This window comes from Pagrus pagrus (assembly GCF_965226575.1).
Source record: "Pagrus pagrus genome assembly, chromosome: 19".
Classification (NCBI taxonomy): domain Eukaryota; kingdom Metazoa; phylum Chordata; class Actinopteri; order Spariformes; family Sparidae; genus Pagrus; species Pagrus pagrus.
In genome coordinates, this window is record NC_140203.1 from 13,693,393 (window position 1) to 13,711,381 (window position 17,989).

Consider the following 17,989-nt stretch of genomic DNA (forward strand, 5'->3'; position numbering starts at 1 on the left):
AAGGATAAGTTCACCCAAAAATTTAACTTCGGTCATTATCTACTCATACTGATGCCAATTGAAAGTCGGGTGATGTTTTGTGGTCCACAAAACATTTCTAGAGCTTCACAGCAAAACAGTGTTCTCCTAAACAACTGAAGTAGATGTGAAATATATTAAATGGCTCCATACAGCTCGTACGGCATAGTCCGAGACCCAGAAGACCCCAAATCCTGAAATGATTTGAAGAGACCTTATTACAACCTTTTAGGCGCCGAATTCTTCACTGTAGCTGCTAAGCTAAAAGCGTTAGCATGCACTCCGTCTGAAGTCGGTGCATAAGGTTGACTGTGTGTCGTGGGTGTAAATAACTTATTTTAAAATCATTGTGGGATCTCTGGGCTTCTGGAGAATTTCCTTACACCAGGCGAGCTGTATGGAGCCATTTTACGCTTTTGTGTCTTACATTTTAAAACAAGTCCCCATCTACTTAGGTTGTTTAGGAGAATGCTGCAGCACTGTTTTGCTGTGAAGCTCCAGATGTTTGCGGACTACAAAACTTCACCTGACTTTCCATCACCATGAGGTTGAGTAGATGACTGGATTTTCACTTTTGTGTGAACTGTTCCTTTAAAGGTGTAAACATATAACAGAGAGATGCTCAAACAGGAGTTCTGCAGTGATAAAACAGAAAGGGAGGATTAATCAAGCCGGCTCATTACGCCACAGATGGATCTGTGACGTGGGTCTCATTGAACTTTGCGCGTGTACTGCGCGTGGCACGCGGCAGCGCAACACAGTGCTGCCATCCAAAGTTAGCGGAGCCCCTCGTGAAGCGTCACACTGACCGCCCGGCTGCCACATCAGGCTGCACCTCACATCAGTCAGGTGGCTGCAGCTTCATCACAGTGATGCTGGAGTGTGTGCGTGTGGATTAAAGAGCTCGGGGTCCGACTGATGCTCAACACCTGCACGTGGCGGAGGACTGCCTCCTTTTCCTCTACTCGACCTCCAGCCTCCAGCAGCTCCATCACTTCGCCTGTCAAGCGAGAGAAAGCGGACGATGAGCTCCTCTCTGCCCAAAAGCGAGTCCACCACCTCTCTGCTGAGATCATCGGGGCTCAACCGCAGGTCCGCACACTCCAATAGCGCTCCACGAGATCCCCGGAGCCACCGCACTCACCATCATCAGCATCAGCCCGCCGGAGCTGGAGGCAGCGAGGATGCAGGCTGGACGGAGGAGTGCGAGACGAGCGCGCGGAGACCCCTCTGCCAGCCAAGACACGCGGACTCTCGGTATCAAGGTGACCACCGCGCGCAGAGGAGCCATCACTCTCACCGGCAGGCGAGTCACCTGGATGACGCTCAGGAGGACGCGAGGCACAGGACGAGCCGGCATCAGAAGGAGCGCAGCAAGCCCGCCAGGACCAAGCACTCCCATCACCACCACGACTCCTCTCGAGGTGAGCCGCCTCCTGCAGCGCATCACCAGGGCGGCTCCCGGCAGGACAGGAGGACCTCTCCAACTCCATCTTATCCCAAACAGACGGACGACGCGGATTTCTTCTTCGAGCCCAGGGAGAGAGTCATCACCGGGTCTTTCTCCAGCCTCAGCTCCGACCCACCTGCGACCAGCGCCCCGGCGCAGCCCGCAGCCAGCCACAAATCCAAGAGACTGAGCGCAACCGCGTCTGAGTACGACTCTAGTCTTCATCCCATAGTGAAGTCAGTCTTCGGGCACGTAAGTCTGCACATTAAACTTTTCAAAAAAGCACAACCGAAGACAGCTATAAGGTTGTTTCATAAGCTTTTAGTTCACTAAATGAAAGCATTAGAGTCGTTTCCTCACACCTTTGCAATTAAGTCACAGAAGTCGATCTGAATAGTGTCTTATTGCTCAAAGCTCGCGAGTGCACTGTTAAATGCAGGTGTTTCGTCATTAAAGAAGCTGTAGGGTACATAAATCATCATCAGCATCATGTGTCAAGTATCCAGACTGTGGCACAAATGTCAGTACAGCTTAATTTAAGATGACTTTAATTGTTTTCTTGTTCAGGAATACAAACAAGAACAAGTGTTATATTACATAGAGGCTCACTTATTGAAAAAAAAAGTTTACACATATGAGCCTATGAGGATATAACAGGTTACGGCACAATGATGCCAATGTTTAAAAACAACTATCTGCTGATGGAACAAGTGAAAATTTTCCAAAAAGAAGTAATATATCTCACTGAAATGTTACCTTTTCTATGATCATGTCTTATATTAAGACTAATAAGATATTTTGACTGGAAATTAGACGAATGTCAGGGCTCCAGGGTGCGACTGTTTTGGTCGCACATGTCAGGTGCGGCTAAACATTTTCATTGGTGGCACCGGTGCGCCTGAAATTCAGCAGGTTGGGTTAAAAAAATGTAGCCTGTAAAAATATTTTTGACAAACACCGACTGGGTGCCTGTGAGCCAATTTATTCACATTTACACTCATTCACTAAATTAAAATGTATAATCGGGTGCGCCAAAATTTTGTGCTGGTGCCCCTAACTTTCAATTGAGGCACACCAGCGCAAGCAGTGTAACCACAAAGTCACCACACCAGCGCAGAAAGCCGACACGTTTCCCCACGTTATGTCCACTGGACAGGGAACCCTAGAGGGCATTTTATCATGTTTTATCTACCATAGGGCATCCAAGAGGGCACTTTTGCTGCGTTTTTTTCAAACACGGAGGCACCAGCGATTGTGTCCATATTCAAACACAGTGAAAGTTTGGACTCCTTCACTGCCAATGTGTGTATAAAGTGTGTTGCAGCTGGTGGAGGTTCACAGGTGAGATACAGGTGAAGCTGGAACGAGTTAAGGCCACGATGTGTGTGTGTGTGACCCCGGCTGAGCAGATTAAAAATGGATGCGTGCATTCAGTCCAAATCTGGCTCCTGTATCCATCAGCTTCATGACGGAGGGGCTGCAGTCTGTCATGCATCCCAATATAAATACAGCCGCTTTCATTGTGGCTGTCACCTGAGCGACAGCAGGGGGATCGACTTTCCTGCTGCGTGGAAAACTTTTCAATGATGAGAGCTTGTCACTCAGACAGAAACACACACACACACGCACACACACATATACACAGGTAAGTAAACCATTTGTATACAGACACACTTTAAACTTTTACTGATACTGTAATGAGCAAGGGTGTCTTCATCACGTCTTCCCTGCATCACCTGTTCACCCACTAATGCATCGGTTTTCTGCAAGGCACCTCACTTCTGTGCTCCTGTGACTCGGTGTACCTGTGCGGTACAGTAGGATGTCTGTTCCCTCCCATCTTTTTTTTTTCTTGTTTCATTGAAATCCTTCTCTCGGTGATAAAAAGCTCAAGAGGAGACAATTACCTCCCCGAACGCTAATGTGTTCCAGAAATAACTCCTCTCAATCCAGGCCAGAGCTTCAATCAGTCTTAGGGGTTCCAGCGCGGCAAAAATCCACGCAGCGGTGTGCTATATAAAGTCTGTAGAGCTGCTGCTGCTGCTGCTGCTGCTGACGTGTGTGGAAAAAGCAGATATTTTGGCAAGGGAAGTGTTGTGTTGCTGCGTATTTGAATGGCTGTGTCGGCACATTTTACGGCAGCTTTTAGTGTTTTTTTGGGAAGAGGAATATGAACAAATAAAAAGATTTCTCAGTTATCAACTCGCATTAAAAACATCCAATCAGGAGTTAGCTCCTTGAAGGTTTTCTGTGAAGTTAAGTCACATCAGACGCAGATGTCAGTAGTCGAAACAGACTTCTGAGAGAGCAAGAGAGGCCGACTGACGTCTGAGAGGGTTCGTGCACGCGTGTGTTTCGCACCTGCTCAGCATCTTACCCAAGCTGTTTCATTTTAGTGACCACGCAGTCACAATAAGATGCCTTTTAATGCTCCATGAATAGACGTGGCAGCCGAATGCAGGGCGAGATATAGCACACTCCAAATTCTTTCATTTCGCTTTTTTTTCTTACGTAACATCAAGATCTGCATACAATCCCAACAGGACTTGTTCGCTGCCAGTGGAAGAAGCTAAAAATAGCCCCAGCCCATCAAGACCTGATTATGAGAGACTGGAGGAGGGCAGAGTAGAGTGGGGTTTTTTTTTTGTCCTGGTAGAAATATTCCGATCTTTTAGCAAACATGTTACCTGACAGAACAGATTTGTGAAATAAAAGAGCTGGTTTCCAGCGTGTGGTGACATGTATCTTGAAGCTATGCTCTCATATTCATAAGATGAATCATGGTTACCATGAAGGCTAGTGTGGGGGTTAGAATAAGGACAAATGTGAAAGGTGGTTGGCTTTTCTTAATGTGTCTGGATAGAGACAGATTGTGATGTAATTATTCATTAGATAAAGATAAAGAAACTCATTATTTCTGCACATTCAGGCCTTGAAACTATCCAGGTTAGACCTTGATCAAGGACAGAGTACGAGTAGTTTTTTGTCCCGGAACAAATTTAGATTCTATTTTAAGAGATTCTGAACAATCAGCACATCCTTCAGCTTTTTCGACAGCTTCGTTGACCTTCTGCAAACCCTCACTAGAAATCTGGAGATATCAGGACTGGCTTGTTATTAAAAGATGTCTGATATCTACTGCGGAGATGACATTTTTCCCTTCAAATTAAATTTAGATGAAAGGATATGTGCGCTAACCAGCAGAGGGAGCAAGTACCGTTTGCACTAATAGGTCTGAACTCAAAGAGAGTGAGAGTGTGTGTGTGTGTGTGTGTGTGTGTGTGTGTGTGTGTGTGTGATAGAGAGGAAAAGATTAACAGTCGAGTGTGTGTCACATCAGTGAGACAGGAGAAGTGAAAGGGCAGGGGAAGAAAGTGATGGAAGCGAGGCAATTGGATAAATCGGGAAGAGCACAAAAGGAGAAAATAGGAAGCGAGTGAGTGCTGGCGGACCTGATGATTGTTATATAAGACAAAAAACACTCATCAACTCTCTCTTCCCTGCTCCCACCTGACAGCTCTGGAGACAATGTGAGGAAAGGTCTTGAAACACAGATTAGCCCATCACTTCCTCGCCTGGTTTTCCTGTTACTCATCGCAGCCCTCGCACCCACTGACGTTTCCTGTCTGTCTTTTTCCTTTTTTTTTTCCCCCTCTCTCTTTCTCTCACAAAATCTCTTCTCCTCTGCCGGGGTCACACTGACCTTGAGTGAGTGAAAAGAGAGAGGAGGGGAAAAAAAGGAGTAGAGCAGGGAGAGGGATCTGGGTGGAAAAGAGAGGAAAGAGAGCAGCAGCATCACCACAGCATATGCCTCCAGTGTGTCTAGAGTAGAACAGGCTATTTTTAGACTGGATGGATATTTTTGTACTCGTGCGCGGCGAAGAAGGAGGTAGAAAATTCACTTTTTGGTTAAATCCCTTTTTGAAACAGGATTAGGCAGCGAAATGTAAGAGCGTAGCGCACGCGGCGAGCACGCGCGCGCGTGCGTGATGCTAAATATTCATGGAGACCTGAGGCTGAGAGGGAAAAAAATCAGTGAGAGACACTGCGAGACAGAGGACAGGGGATAAATGAGTCAGAGGAGAGAGAGCAGAGGTTTAATTGACTGAAATGAGACATGCCAATAGTCCCCCCCCCCCCCGCTGATGCATGAGGCTTAACCAAACTAACATGTGTCTGAAATAACACTGACATACCAGAATAATCTCCATGAGCGTTCTCTGATTTGACTGAATTAATGTAACTGTGACGTCTCAGCCCGAGCACAAGAAGATGACGCAAGTGTGCGCTGTGTGTTTTTTTCACAGCCCAGACGTGCTCTGATGACGACAGAAAATGTATGCGCAAAAAAACCTCTTTGTTCCCTTTGAATGCGCCGTGATGTAAACTCTGCATTTTCAGAGAAATTTTGACCGTGACATGCTCACATTTCATTCCACTCTCAATGAAAAAGTAAAGATACACAACGTCGCCTCATAGCTGCAAGAACAACTCTCAGTTTTTTACATCAATGCCCTCCTTCCCCCACCTGCAGCTCTCCTTCAACACACTTGATGGCTGTGGATGAAACAGGATTACATTTGACCTCAATATCTTCATTAAAAAGGAAGCGGTTATTAATATTTTCTCTTGGAATGAGCCCCCCGACTTGTGGATGCGTGCAGATTTCTTTACGATGAATGTTTTGCACATTTAAGTTATACCGATAAGTCCGTGTGTGGCACCTGCAAAGTGGCACCCCAGTATTCAGAGGACTTTCAGATGGATCTTCTCCTCATTGGTATATGTGTGTGTTCTGTGTGTGAGTGAGAGAGAGAGAGAGAGAGAGAGAGAGAGAGAGAGAGAGTGGGGGGGGGGAAATGGATCTCATGCCCGTGCACACTCTGGTCTGACATTATGAGAGCTGACGGCTCCTGTGTCTGACGTCTGATGTGTTCTGAAGTTCACAATGAGCCTCCGGTGAGAGGCTGGATGAATCATCCGCAGAGCAACACAGAGGAGCCGCAGAGATGTTGAATGGGAGCGAGATGCGAAACGACTCCGGCGTGAATGTGTTTATTAAAATAGCAGAGAATAGACAAGGTCGAACAGGAGAGGCAAACGAGGATGTGCATTAGCGTTGTAATAGCCGCCGCTGAAGTTACCTCAAGAGTGAATGCTGCTGGAGTAGAGACCTGAAATGACTGTGTTTGTGTGTGTTTTGCTTATTGTTGCTTCACTTAGATGTTTGACCTTCACTGTGCAGAATGATGTAAGCAGAGTTTGACACCAGAGGGCTGTTTTTGAATTCAGCCACTGAAGGGCTCACCTCAAACCTTAAAACATGTACGTACAAGAATTTGGAAGTCAGCTGCATGCGCAAGTGTGATGTGGAAACTTGAAACATCCAACACACATAGACTAAGGATGGACTTTTGGATGTGTCCAGTATATAAAATTAACTATATCTTTAGGATCTTTAGCTTATGTAAAAGTAGTTATGCGTGACATCACATGCAAAGGAATGCCTGTCTTCACAAGTATAGACTGATTCACCATGACGTCGTGGTAACAGCAACAGTTACGTCCGGGTAGAAAACCCGCAGTTTGTTTGTATTTCATATATGAAAATCAGCAAACTTGTTTATTTCTGTTGTCATTTTCTAGATCATTTCACCAGTTTGGGGTAAACTGAAGCTGTCACTTTGTTTTGTCTGTGACCTAACATGTAGCCTAAATTAGGTCTCTAATGTAACATTGGTGGAAGTTTTGTTATTGATAAGATATGACAGCATCAAACATGCATTTTAGATTAACTAGATGAATACACTTTGAAGTAGCATCATTAAAATAGTAGATCCAATTTGAATTGTTATGTAAGCTAACGCATGATGCAGAGGTTTTCTACCCGAGTGTCATTGTAAACAAACATTGTGATTCGGTCTATAGTCATTAAAATGCACTTATACTAACAGTACTTATTATGCAGAATGGCTTCTTATGGAGTTTTGTATTGCTATTTACTTCATGGACAACATTAAAATAATAATAATAATACGTTTATTTGTATAGTACTTATGAAAACCAGCATTAAAAGTACTTTACAACAAACAACAACAAACTTTACAACAACGTGATATCTATAGAAATCAAAGTCAAAGTTACGTGTTTTGTCTCCTTTCTGGCAAATGAATTGCCCTCAAAATTCGCGTCAAAGCAGGCGGAGAGAGAGTCTGTAACCATAACTGGACAAAACTATCAAGAAGGAACAATATTTCCATTTTTACGGCAACCAGCACATTTCTACGGCATGCATAACCATCACCGATGACGACAAAGCAAGAATGGAAAGAAACGGAAATGATTTAAGAGACACAATACCGTACCATCAATATCGGTAAATCACGACACCCCTATTTTGAATAAACAGGCCAACATAAGAAATGAAAGACAAATAAAACTCATAAGAATAGATGATTAAAACCATACAAACACCAAGAAAAAACACATTTATACACCATTTGGTACATTGAGATACTACAATGTATCATATTCTATAAGCAGATCATATGTTTGTCTGTAAAATCCCAATTTGCATTTAAATATATCTCTTAAAAACAGGCAACAGTTCTCAGATGAAGTGGAGTAGAAACATAAAGAAGCATAAAATGAAAATACTCAGGTGGAGTACAATCACCTGTAAATATCTGTACATTGTCACTTTTCACTGCTGGTTTTTGGGCTGTTTGATCTGTAGAGACACTCACTTTCTCAGTCAGAATACTTTACAATAAGTGTGTGTATGTGAGTGTGTGCGCGTGTGTTTGTGTGGACGAGAGAGGCTGAGAACGAGCATTTACACGCCCGTTTTGTGTGTGTGTGTTTGCATTTGCACGTGCTGTCACTTCTTGCACATTTTGCCTTTGATCTGAATCCATGCCCTTCAAGCTCACCATGACTTTGTGCATCTACATGTGTGTTGTGTACATGTGTGTGTGCGTGAGAGAGAGCAAGAGAGAGAGGGGGATGGATGGATGCTGGAGGAAGAGTGGGGGGAGAGATGTGGTAGAAACGGGGGTAAAAAAGAGAGAGCGTGTGTTATATTTTTAGCTCCACAGCCCCACATCCGTGTGTGTTTAATCAAGTGTGTGTTTGTGTGTGTGCGCGCACGTTTGGATTAGTGTCTCCAGCGTCTCGCTCAGGGGAAGGTAATATGCTTGTCCGAACGAGCTTCTTCTGTCACATTGGCATGGATGTTTTGAAACTGTGGAGCGAGCGAGAGTGAGGAAAAAAGAGCAAGAGACAGACGGACGGACAGAGAGAGAGAGAGAGAGAGAGAGAGGGTAGAGGGGAGAGAGGGAGGGAGGGAGGGAGGGAGGGAGGAGAGACAGTGTAGGAGAGAGGATGGAATGAATAAGCAATCTTGCCTTTTCTACTCCTGGCGCTTGCATCTCGCTCAGATCACATGCATGCTTCCTTCCTTTCTCCCTCGCTTATCTCTGTGTCGTTCCAATCTGTCCTTTTGTTCTTGTTTACATATTTCTCTCCTTTGTCTCACTGTCCCTCCCCTCGTACCTCCCGGCGTCCTTGCCTCCAGGTCCTCCCCGTAACACTCCTTCGTCCTCTCCCTCCTCTACCTCCCATGGTATCCCTGCTACTCTCCCTGCCTTTTCCCAAATGTCCTCTTACATTAGCCAGTGACCCACTGAACCCTCTCTCCCTTTCTAATCACTCCTATTCCCATGCATGCCCGGAAACACATGCAAACACACATGCACACGTGTACACCTACAAACAGCCACACCAACACAGACACAGTTAGAGAGAAAACATAAAACAAGGAGGATTTTTTTTTTTTTTTTTTTTTTTTGCAATGGGCAACTCTGTAAAGTCGCTTAAAATTTTCACCAAGAAGGTAAGGTCCGCTCGGAGGCTTTTCACTCTTTGAATCCCCTGAATGTTGCTGCATGTTTGTCTCCCCGACCTGACCGAAAGCTTCTTGACTGGACCTGTGCTGACTGAACCCTGTGCGCTGTCTGTACCGACTGGGTGTTCACTAACACGCTGTCTTGAACTGTTTCCTTGTGTTTTGTGTGGCACTGACATGGGAGAGAATTTCAAGATAAAGCTTGCCTCCCTTCTTGTAGTTTCAGCCGATGCTTGCCAACGCTGGAGCTTACAGTCTTGATTACTGTTTAGGACTTTTGTGATCTCCTCTCAAACTCATTCTGCATGAAATTTATGAAATGCACTGAGTGAAGCGCAGCACTAATATGACATTTGCATCGTAATGTATGTCTTTGTAGATACGAGTTCCTTCTGTGCTCATAGTGCATGGTCGCACTCCCTGAAACACCCATCTCAGCCTTTTAGACCGAGGTCAGAGGAGTTGGTTGTTGCTGCTGCTTCTTGACCCGCGAATTTGGATCATGCCACCAAACTTCAGAGTCTGTAAAATCTCACTTACGAGCCAGCTGTTGCACCTGCACCTGCACCTGCGGGACGTGATCAGTCAGTGGAAACGTTGCGAACAGGTGTGCTGTCTCATTCCATCAGCTCAAACGTACCGCTTGCATCGAGTTGAACGCGACGACCGACAGTTAAGTGCACAATTGAGGAACGCGAAGGAACACTCAGAACCGTTTATGTAAAGGCTCAAGAAGACGACCTCCGTCTCTCACATCTGCTGTCCTCATCGTATAACTGTATGCTTGAATTGACTCGCAGACATTCCCACAAATAGACTTTCCGCTATATCAGCAGCTGCACATCCTTGAGGAAGCACAATATGACAAGCAACTGTTGATGCCATCTGTGCAAAAAATGGGTTGGAGAAGTTCTTGCTTCACTCGAGCTTTTTCTCTGACACTGTTGTTGTTGCTTTTTTTGTTGGTTATATAACTGCCAGCGCGTGGCTTCATAGTACTTTTCTGGCACGATATACCCACAGACAGCCCAGCTCCATGCATCACTTGGTCAGATTACCCAGTGGGCATCCGTTCCTGTGGCGGGCACTGTAGGAATGCATGAACTGGCATTAGGGCTGGCGTGCTAACAGATGGAGTGTGAAGGTCATTTGTAGAGCGCTGTGTGCACTGTGTGCATTTTAATGTAGTGTATGTAGGCATATTAATTTTTCATTATGTTTGCATGTAAAAAGCATCTGAAGACAGGAAATAATAGCTCCTTTCTGAGAGATTTAAAGCAGCAGCGAAAACAGTCCCTTGGTAATTCGCTGTGACAGTTGAGTCCACTCGCTTTTCGCTGGATTTTCCTCCACTGAGTTGGATGTCACACTGCGGTAATTGAAGGCTTGACCAACGTTATCTCTTTTTATAAGCACGAAGAGATGTTACACTCTAAAAAGTGAAATAGATAGTCACGCAGTCCATTTTCCGTATTCTGCGTGATATCAGTCAGCGCACTGGTTGGACTTTATCCGCCTTTATTTAGAGGGAGCCCTAAATACTGACTGGCAGCGATCGCCCCGTTTTTAATTAACCTGTAGCTCTCTGTCTAATTGGGATCACTGACTCTGAAAACAACTTCTGCCCCCTGGTTGATTGGCTAATTGGTGATTATAATTAAATGCCTGGCTGAACTTTACCCTCATTCTCTGGACAATTATTTTGCAATGTGCACCAAAGAAAAACTTGTCACTTGTCACAGAAATTCAAGTAACTATAGGAGCATGTCCTGTGTGTACACTACTACTACTAACACGTGCAGGCTGAATCATTAGTTCGAGTCACGAAGCTGTCAGTTAAAAGTTTACTCATGTGGAGTCTGTTGTTCCTTACCGACAACAAATTGGGTATTAGAGGATTATTCCTGTATATTTCAACCTGGGTCTTATTTTTGTAGTTCCGGCCATAAAATAAATAAATAAATAGACCACTTTATTTAGAAACCATACTGAAATGTTGAAATAATCAACCCAATCATCAGAATAAAGTTGAAACTGGGCTTCTCTTTATGTTGCAGCTTAACATTCATTTAGATTAAATTTCTCTTTTGTCACAACGCAGTGCTCATGATCTGCTCTGGTTTGGGCACAAAAAAAAGTCTGTTACAGTCACCACGATCACAGATGGAGATGGTCCGACTTTTCGTTAAAAGTTGACGGTTTTGGACGCCTGGAAAACGGCTGGAAATGTTTGCAGGTCTTCATCAGAAACACCCACGTTGAGCGCCACATACACAGCTGGAAGTAAAACACATACAGGTGTCCTTACAAATATCCACTGGTGTTACCCAAACTGCTCTCAGCCGTTTGGCAGCCTTGTTGACTTGTAATAACATTTGCTACAAATGTCAACTTTGGACGTATCTGTCGTCTGCAGAAACATTAAATGTTAACATGATATCCTGGCAACTGGGCTGAAAAATAACTCCTGACTGCACAGGAAAACTGTACGCATAAATATGGAAATTACATTAAATTTGAACCGTGAAGTTGGTCTGTAATTTGTGACCAATGACTATTTGGCCAGCTGACCTTATCTATAACTAGGGCTCTACCAAGTCGAACAGTAGCACAGCTGTCAGTGCTAAAAGTGAAATTGAATGGAATCGTGACCTTTAAATCGAAAGTCTGATCGAACTGTAGATTTGGAGAAATGACACCACTTGTATTATCCTTATTTTCAACTCAGGTGATCCAAACATTTCGCAAAACTCCGGAAACATCCAAATTTATTGACAAAAGATTAGTTAGTTTCTAAAATTCAGCACATTTTACCCAATGAAATACTCTAAATCAGTCCATGTTTGTTGACGTTTTCTTTTGGTCATTAAAAGTGTTCCTGCACACAAAGGGACGCACGCACCTTTTTATTAAAGAAAGTTGATTTAATGAAATAAGACAAACTCATTTCATCCGATGAGTCACTTTATTCAAATTAAGGATTTTTCTTCTGGGCTTTTTATGTTTTTTTTGTTGTTTTTTTTAGGGTGATGACGTCATAACAAATGAGGAGATTTGAAGCTTCATTCAAAAACCTCAATAGAAGCTTCAAATGTAAAAAAAAACCCTGTCTATAAAGCATGAAATGAAGGCTTGGTTGTGCTCTGTTGTGCAGGACACATTCCTGGATGGCATCAGTTGCTCTTGTCATAACAAATTACAACCTCCTACCTCTGACCGAGGTGCTTTCCTCCGTCATGACTGACCTGACTCCACACCTCTCTGTGACTGACAGGCATATGTCTGTTACCTCCATCCCACCTCCCTCCTCCTTGTTGACTCCATGCCACCACAAATCTGAGTCACGGTCTCTACCCCTGTCTTTGCCCCTGCTCCCATGTCTGGCCCCCCTGCCCCGGATGCTGCTCCAGGACCAGAAGAAGAACTACAAAGCAGTGCAGTCCTGTGAGGAGGGGGGCTCTGGGGGGGCCTATCTTGAGCCGCTAGTGGCCCTGGCCCAGAACGGAGCCAACATGCACAACGTACTGGGGCCTGCATGCATCTTTCTACGCAAGGGCTTCGCTGAGAGCCGGCAGGCTGTACGTAAGTCCAGACAATATCATGTGCATGCATGCCGAGAGATTAGCGCACGACACAGAACACGCACAATAACAGAAACGTGTGATGAGTGTATGTCACCTCTCACTGTAACATCTGCACTTACAGCATGTGAACGAGCGTGGTGGAAGTGGGAAGATGGTATTTTTAGAATGTGAAATCATTTTTAGGATGAAGTCTCCTTGAAAGCTAGAACGCTGAATGCAAGAGAGTGTGTGTTTGCGTGTATGTTTATGCATGAGGCTGGAGGTTGGAGGATTATTCCAGCAGGGTTATGGTGATGGCAGAAATGCTCCTTACATGACGGTTATTGCTCCTTGTATTTCCAGCAGCGACACAATGAAGAAAACAGTGATGCTGAAATCCTCAGTGTAGAGGAACGCTGTTTTACCGATGCCTCTGTTGACGAGCACACATGGCTGTTCGTAAAGGATGCAGGGATTGCGATTGAGCTATTTTAATTCAGTGGACTTGCAAATAAGGGAACTGTTGCATACTTTCCATTGTCTCTGCATCTACACAAGACATTTTGTCTCATTTCTGCTACTTTCATCCCAGTACCTACTGTGTTATCTTTCCGCAGACTGCCAAGAGACTGCATGTTTTCTTCAGCAGGTGATCTCAGCGATGAGCTTTTCCTCCCTGCATGGAAGGAAACCTGCGGACTCTTGGCAATCTGCGGCACACGCCTGCGGTCGCCTATTTATTTTTTCACAGTCTCATATTGTGCGAGGAATGCTGCATTTTGGCAATGATTTCAAAACATCCACAGTTTTTGTACTCTAACCATACACTGTGATCCTTCACAGGACCGAGAGTTGAGGCCCGAAGAAATGGATGGTAAATACAATTGTAATTTTTACAATACTATCGAGACATTTTCCCACCTCTCTCACATTTATACCCGTCTCTCTTTCTCTCAGAGCTTCGTGAAGCATTCAAGGAGTTCGACAAAGACAAAGATGGGTTCATCGGGTGCAAAGACTTGGGGAACTGCATGAGAACAATGGGCTACATGCCAACAGAGATGGAGCTGATAGAGCTGAGCCAGCAGATCAACATGAATCGTAAGTAAAACTGCACTGCGAGTACATGTCTATGAATTATTTCTCACTTTTTGTTTCATGATTTCAATACCTTTACAGCCATTTTTGAAAGAGTACTTAGCCTTCACCATCACTATTCATCAGAAGGGGTTTAAATATAGCTAAGTCTCTCTGTCTCGGAGAATACCCTGAAGGTTGACCCAGCCTCCTCTTTTCAATTTGTCCAACAGTGGGAGGACATGTTGACTTTGAGGACTTTGTTGAACTCATGGGGCCCAAACTTCTGGCTGAAACTGCCGACATGATTGGGGTGAAAGAGCTGAGGGATGCATTCAAGGAGGTGAGGAAAGACAGATGCACACAAAATAGCAAATGGAGCGTTGTGTAACAGCCTTATGGTCAAACAGATTTCTCAGTGGGTTGAAAGAATGTCTTCAGAGGGGATTACAGGAATTGCAAAAACAAAATTGAACTTACAGGTCCCATATTATGCTCATTATCAGGTTCATACTTTTATTTTGGGGGTCTACTAGAAAATGTTGATATGCTTTAACGTTCAAAAACACATTATTTTTAGCGTTAGTTAATTTAGTTTAGTTAGTGCCGGTCTCTTTAAGGCCCCTCTCGCCTATTTTAATAAAAAAAAGGATGCTAACAGTGGTAAGATATATGTTTTCTCTCCTTCTCAGTTTGACACGAACGGTGACGGCCAGATCAGCACAGCAGAACTCAGAGAAGCAATGAAAAAACTTTTAGGACAACAGGTACAGAGCTGTTGGGAGAGTCTGTCCTCCGCTTTGTAGCTCTCCATCAGTCACGGTGTCTGTCTGAATCGTGTCTGTTTACTCCTTCACTTGTGTAATCTGCCAGAATTTGTGCCACAGACATTCACACCTTCCCCACATCCTGACTTTTTCAGGTCGGACACAGAGATCTGGAGGACATCCTACGAGACATTGACCTAAACGGAGACGGGCATGTGGACTTTGAAGGTAAAGAACGTGACAGAATATTTTGCATTTCATCCGACATAACACATTTTTCACCGCATGCAGAGCCTGGAAATCAGCCATGCCTAACTAATACCTTTCTCTGTTGGTGTGTTTCTATTTTCGACCTTCTCGCTCTCTCTTAAACACGCACATACTTACACACACATTTCAAGTGTAAGCAAAATCCCAACATGTGTGTGGCTGATATCCCCACCCTGCTGATAGTGAGGTGAGGGGATGAAGGCAGTAGGTCTGTCTGTCAGATTATCTCCATACCAAGGGATTAGATTACCCACAGAGAAAAAGATGCATACATGCTGTCAGGGATGAAAATATCAGAAAGTGCTGCTGTTTTCAGAAGCGCGATAATTTCACATTTTCGCCGCATTCTCAAGGGAAGTTTGAAATTAATCAAATGTTTCATTTCTTTGATTAAAAACCTGAACCATTGTTCAGTACTCAAACCAACTTTTCCACCCATCAAAAACTCAAAAGCAGAGGGACAAACTCTCAACTGGCACAACGTATATCCGAGCCTTTATACCTCAGAGCAATTCTGCGCATTTTTTGCAGCATCGTAACATTTTGTTGAAGATTTCTTCAAACTAAAGCTTTGCAAAACAATCTGTTTTTTTCTATACTTCGCAGAATTTGTGCGGATGATGTCTCGATGAGTAGAGTCGACATGTTAAAACACGACATGGACTCTTTGTTGGTGTCGGAGGACGAGGAGAGAGACCAGCACGGACTCCTGATGGCTCTTGAACTTCTGAACTGTCAGTGAACGAGAAAACAAAAACATATCAACCCTGCCCTGAAACTGCCACGCTGAAGCACAAAGGCTGACGACTCCAGCCGGGAGCAACACTGTTGATTATATGCTGCTGCTGTTTCTTAGAGCATAAACAAAACCAACAGCTGCATTTCTGACTTTTACAAAGTATATTTTGAAAAGCATATTTTCCTTAAGTAATAACAACATTTCTAACGCTGGTATGGCTGTTGTCTCAATGGGAAATGGGTATTTAGCACAAAGCCTATATTATGTTAATAAATGTAGCAACTAAGCAGACATATTTTCGACTACAGCAGTATGCCAGCAGACACCCAAACCAATACAGAACATTTGTTTTTATAACGCTGAAGACATAATAAGCACAAATCCAAAACGGCAATATGGAAATATTTCATGTGATCTTGTCAAAGCTGTGTGTTTGTGTTTTGTGCTTACTGTTGTTTCTCTCAACCTTCTACTGTAGATTTATTATGTCTCTGAAGACTATTGTCCAACCCTGGTTAAGGCAAGCCAATATTTGTTTTGTAATTATGTGTAATGTAGCACTGACGCAGTTCTTCTGACTTTAATAACATTATGCCTATCTTACTGTGATATATATGTCATTTTCAGTGTGAATAAGACTCCTTCAACTGCAACAATACTTGAAGGAAATCCTCTCTAGGTACAGTGAGTTGACTACTGTGATAGGCCTTTTTTAATTACATGTATGTTTTACTAAATCTGAACACGACTCTGCCCGAGTCCAGGCAGAGTTTGACAGATCATCCTTAGGTAGATGATCGACGGAGCGTTAAAACTATACATGAAAGAGAGGTTCTGTTAATGCTTTAATTTTTATCAGAGAGCTTTGATAAATGTTCTTGTTTAATGGGCTTTTGTGAGTCTACCGAGTCTACCGAACAGTCCTGAAGTGATTTTCACTTTGGTACAACATTTACACTTTTAACTTTAATACCTCAAAATGAATTGAACAATCAACCTCATCCACAAACTGCCCCTATAGTATAATCTCTGATACCAATTTCTTTACCCTCTTACCTTCCTTATCTATATTTGTAAAGAAGTAGAATTAGCTTCTTTATGCAAAAAGCCAAAGAAAGTTTACAAAAATTTATTTGAGTCTTATTCAGTGTCGTAAGTGTCTGCAGTATGTTTTTAAAATATGATCCACGGGATTATATTTTCAAAATGGCTGCTTGAAATGCTGGTTGGTTCCCGGGGCAGCTAAATCATTGGTTGACTGTTCTAACATGGACATGGGGGTATTCAGTATGCATGCTATAAAGTCAAGATGTTCTTCTCAAGGGAAATCTTACTTTGTCATTTTACTTGTCTTAACTGTGTGAAACTATGCATGCAAGAAACAACTTAAATTTGTAGCAGAATATATAAAAATAAAGGTTTTTATTGGAACTTGAGCACGGAAGTAATATCTCTAGCATATGTGTGTGTGTGGGAGTGTGTCCTCTTGTTTGAGGTAACTCACGAAGACATGAGATTGACAGCCACATTATGGGGACTGAGGACAAAAAACCCGGTCCCCTCCAATGAAAACCAAATGCCACAAAATTCTAGGCTCTGATTGTACGACGGGTGTAAATTCATTTCTAGTGATGAGCTTAATTGCCTTGTTTAACTATCATAAAGAAAACAAATCAAACTCCACATACACTCATTAAAACTCACCAGCACAGTCTTGGTTTGCAGTTCCACAATCATCTTTGGATTGTTTAAACAGATCCTCAATTCACTGAGTAAGAAATGAAAATATTCCAGCCCTACGCTCCATTTTCACCTTCTACTGTCTCTTTGTTGCCTCTCCCATCACCGCCTGACGTGCCTCGTCGTCCCCGAAGACATAGTCTTGGCCAAAGCCGCTGTATCACCTCCGTACTGTATCTCCTGTTGTCAAACTGACCTGGAGGCTGTATTCAGTCCCAGTTCAGTGTCCAGCCGTGTTCACTCTCACGTCCCCTGTGGTATCTCCCCCTGTGATTCTGGTCCAGACAACGTCTAGGGTCACGGAGCCATGTGAGCCACTTAACTAAGAGTATCTAGCTACAGCCAAGGGAGCAGCAGTGGTCCATTTCTCTGGTGATATGCTGCTCCTTTAATGTTTATGGAACTACCCTCAAATTTAATTTCTTTGCTAATTACGCAACAAAAAAGTAATTAGTTACA

At 43.6% G+C, this 17,989-nt stretch overlaps 1 protein-coding gene across 2 annotated transcripts; it reads left to right on the forward strand.

The window, feature by feature from the left end:
• Nucleotides 1–629: 629 nt before the first annotated feature.
• On the forward strand, nucleotides 630–17,226 carry LOC311274655 (calcium-binding protein 4-like). 2 transcript variants are annotated; one of them, XM_084382501.1, is made up of 8 exons: nucleotides 630–1,720; nucleotides 12,785–12,952; nucleotides 13,781–13,811; nucleotides 13,895–14,038; nucleotides 14,248–14,357; nucleotides 14,707–14,781; nucleotides 14,937–15,009; nucleotides 15,658–17,226. In XM_084382501.1, exons 1-8 carry the CDS (start codon nucleotides 1,043–1,045, stop codon nucleotides 15,681–15,683), a joined length of 1,305 nt encoding a protein of 434 aa, XP_084238627.1. In that variant the 5' UTR covers nucleotides 630–1,042; the 3' UTR covers nucleotides 15,684–17,226. The 2 variants fall into 2 exon arrangements, with proteins under 2 accessions (XP_084238627.1, XP_084238628.1); XM_084382502.1 differs by lacking the exon at nucleotides 12,785–12,952 and having other exon boundaries at nucleotides 631–1,720.
• Nucleotides 17,227–17,989: the final 763 nt, after the last annotated feature.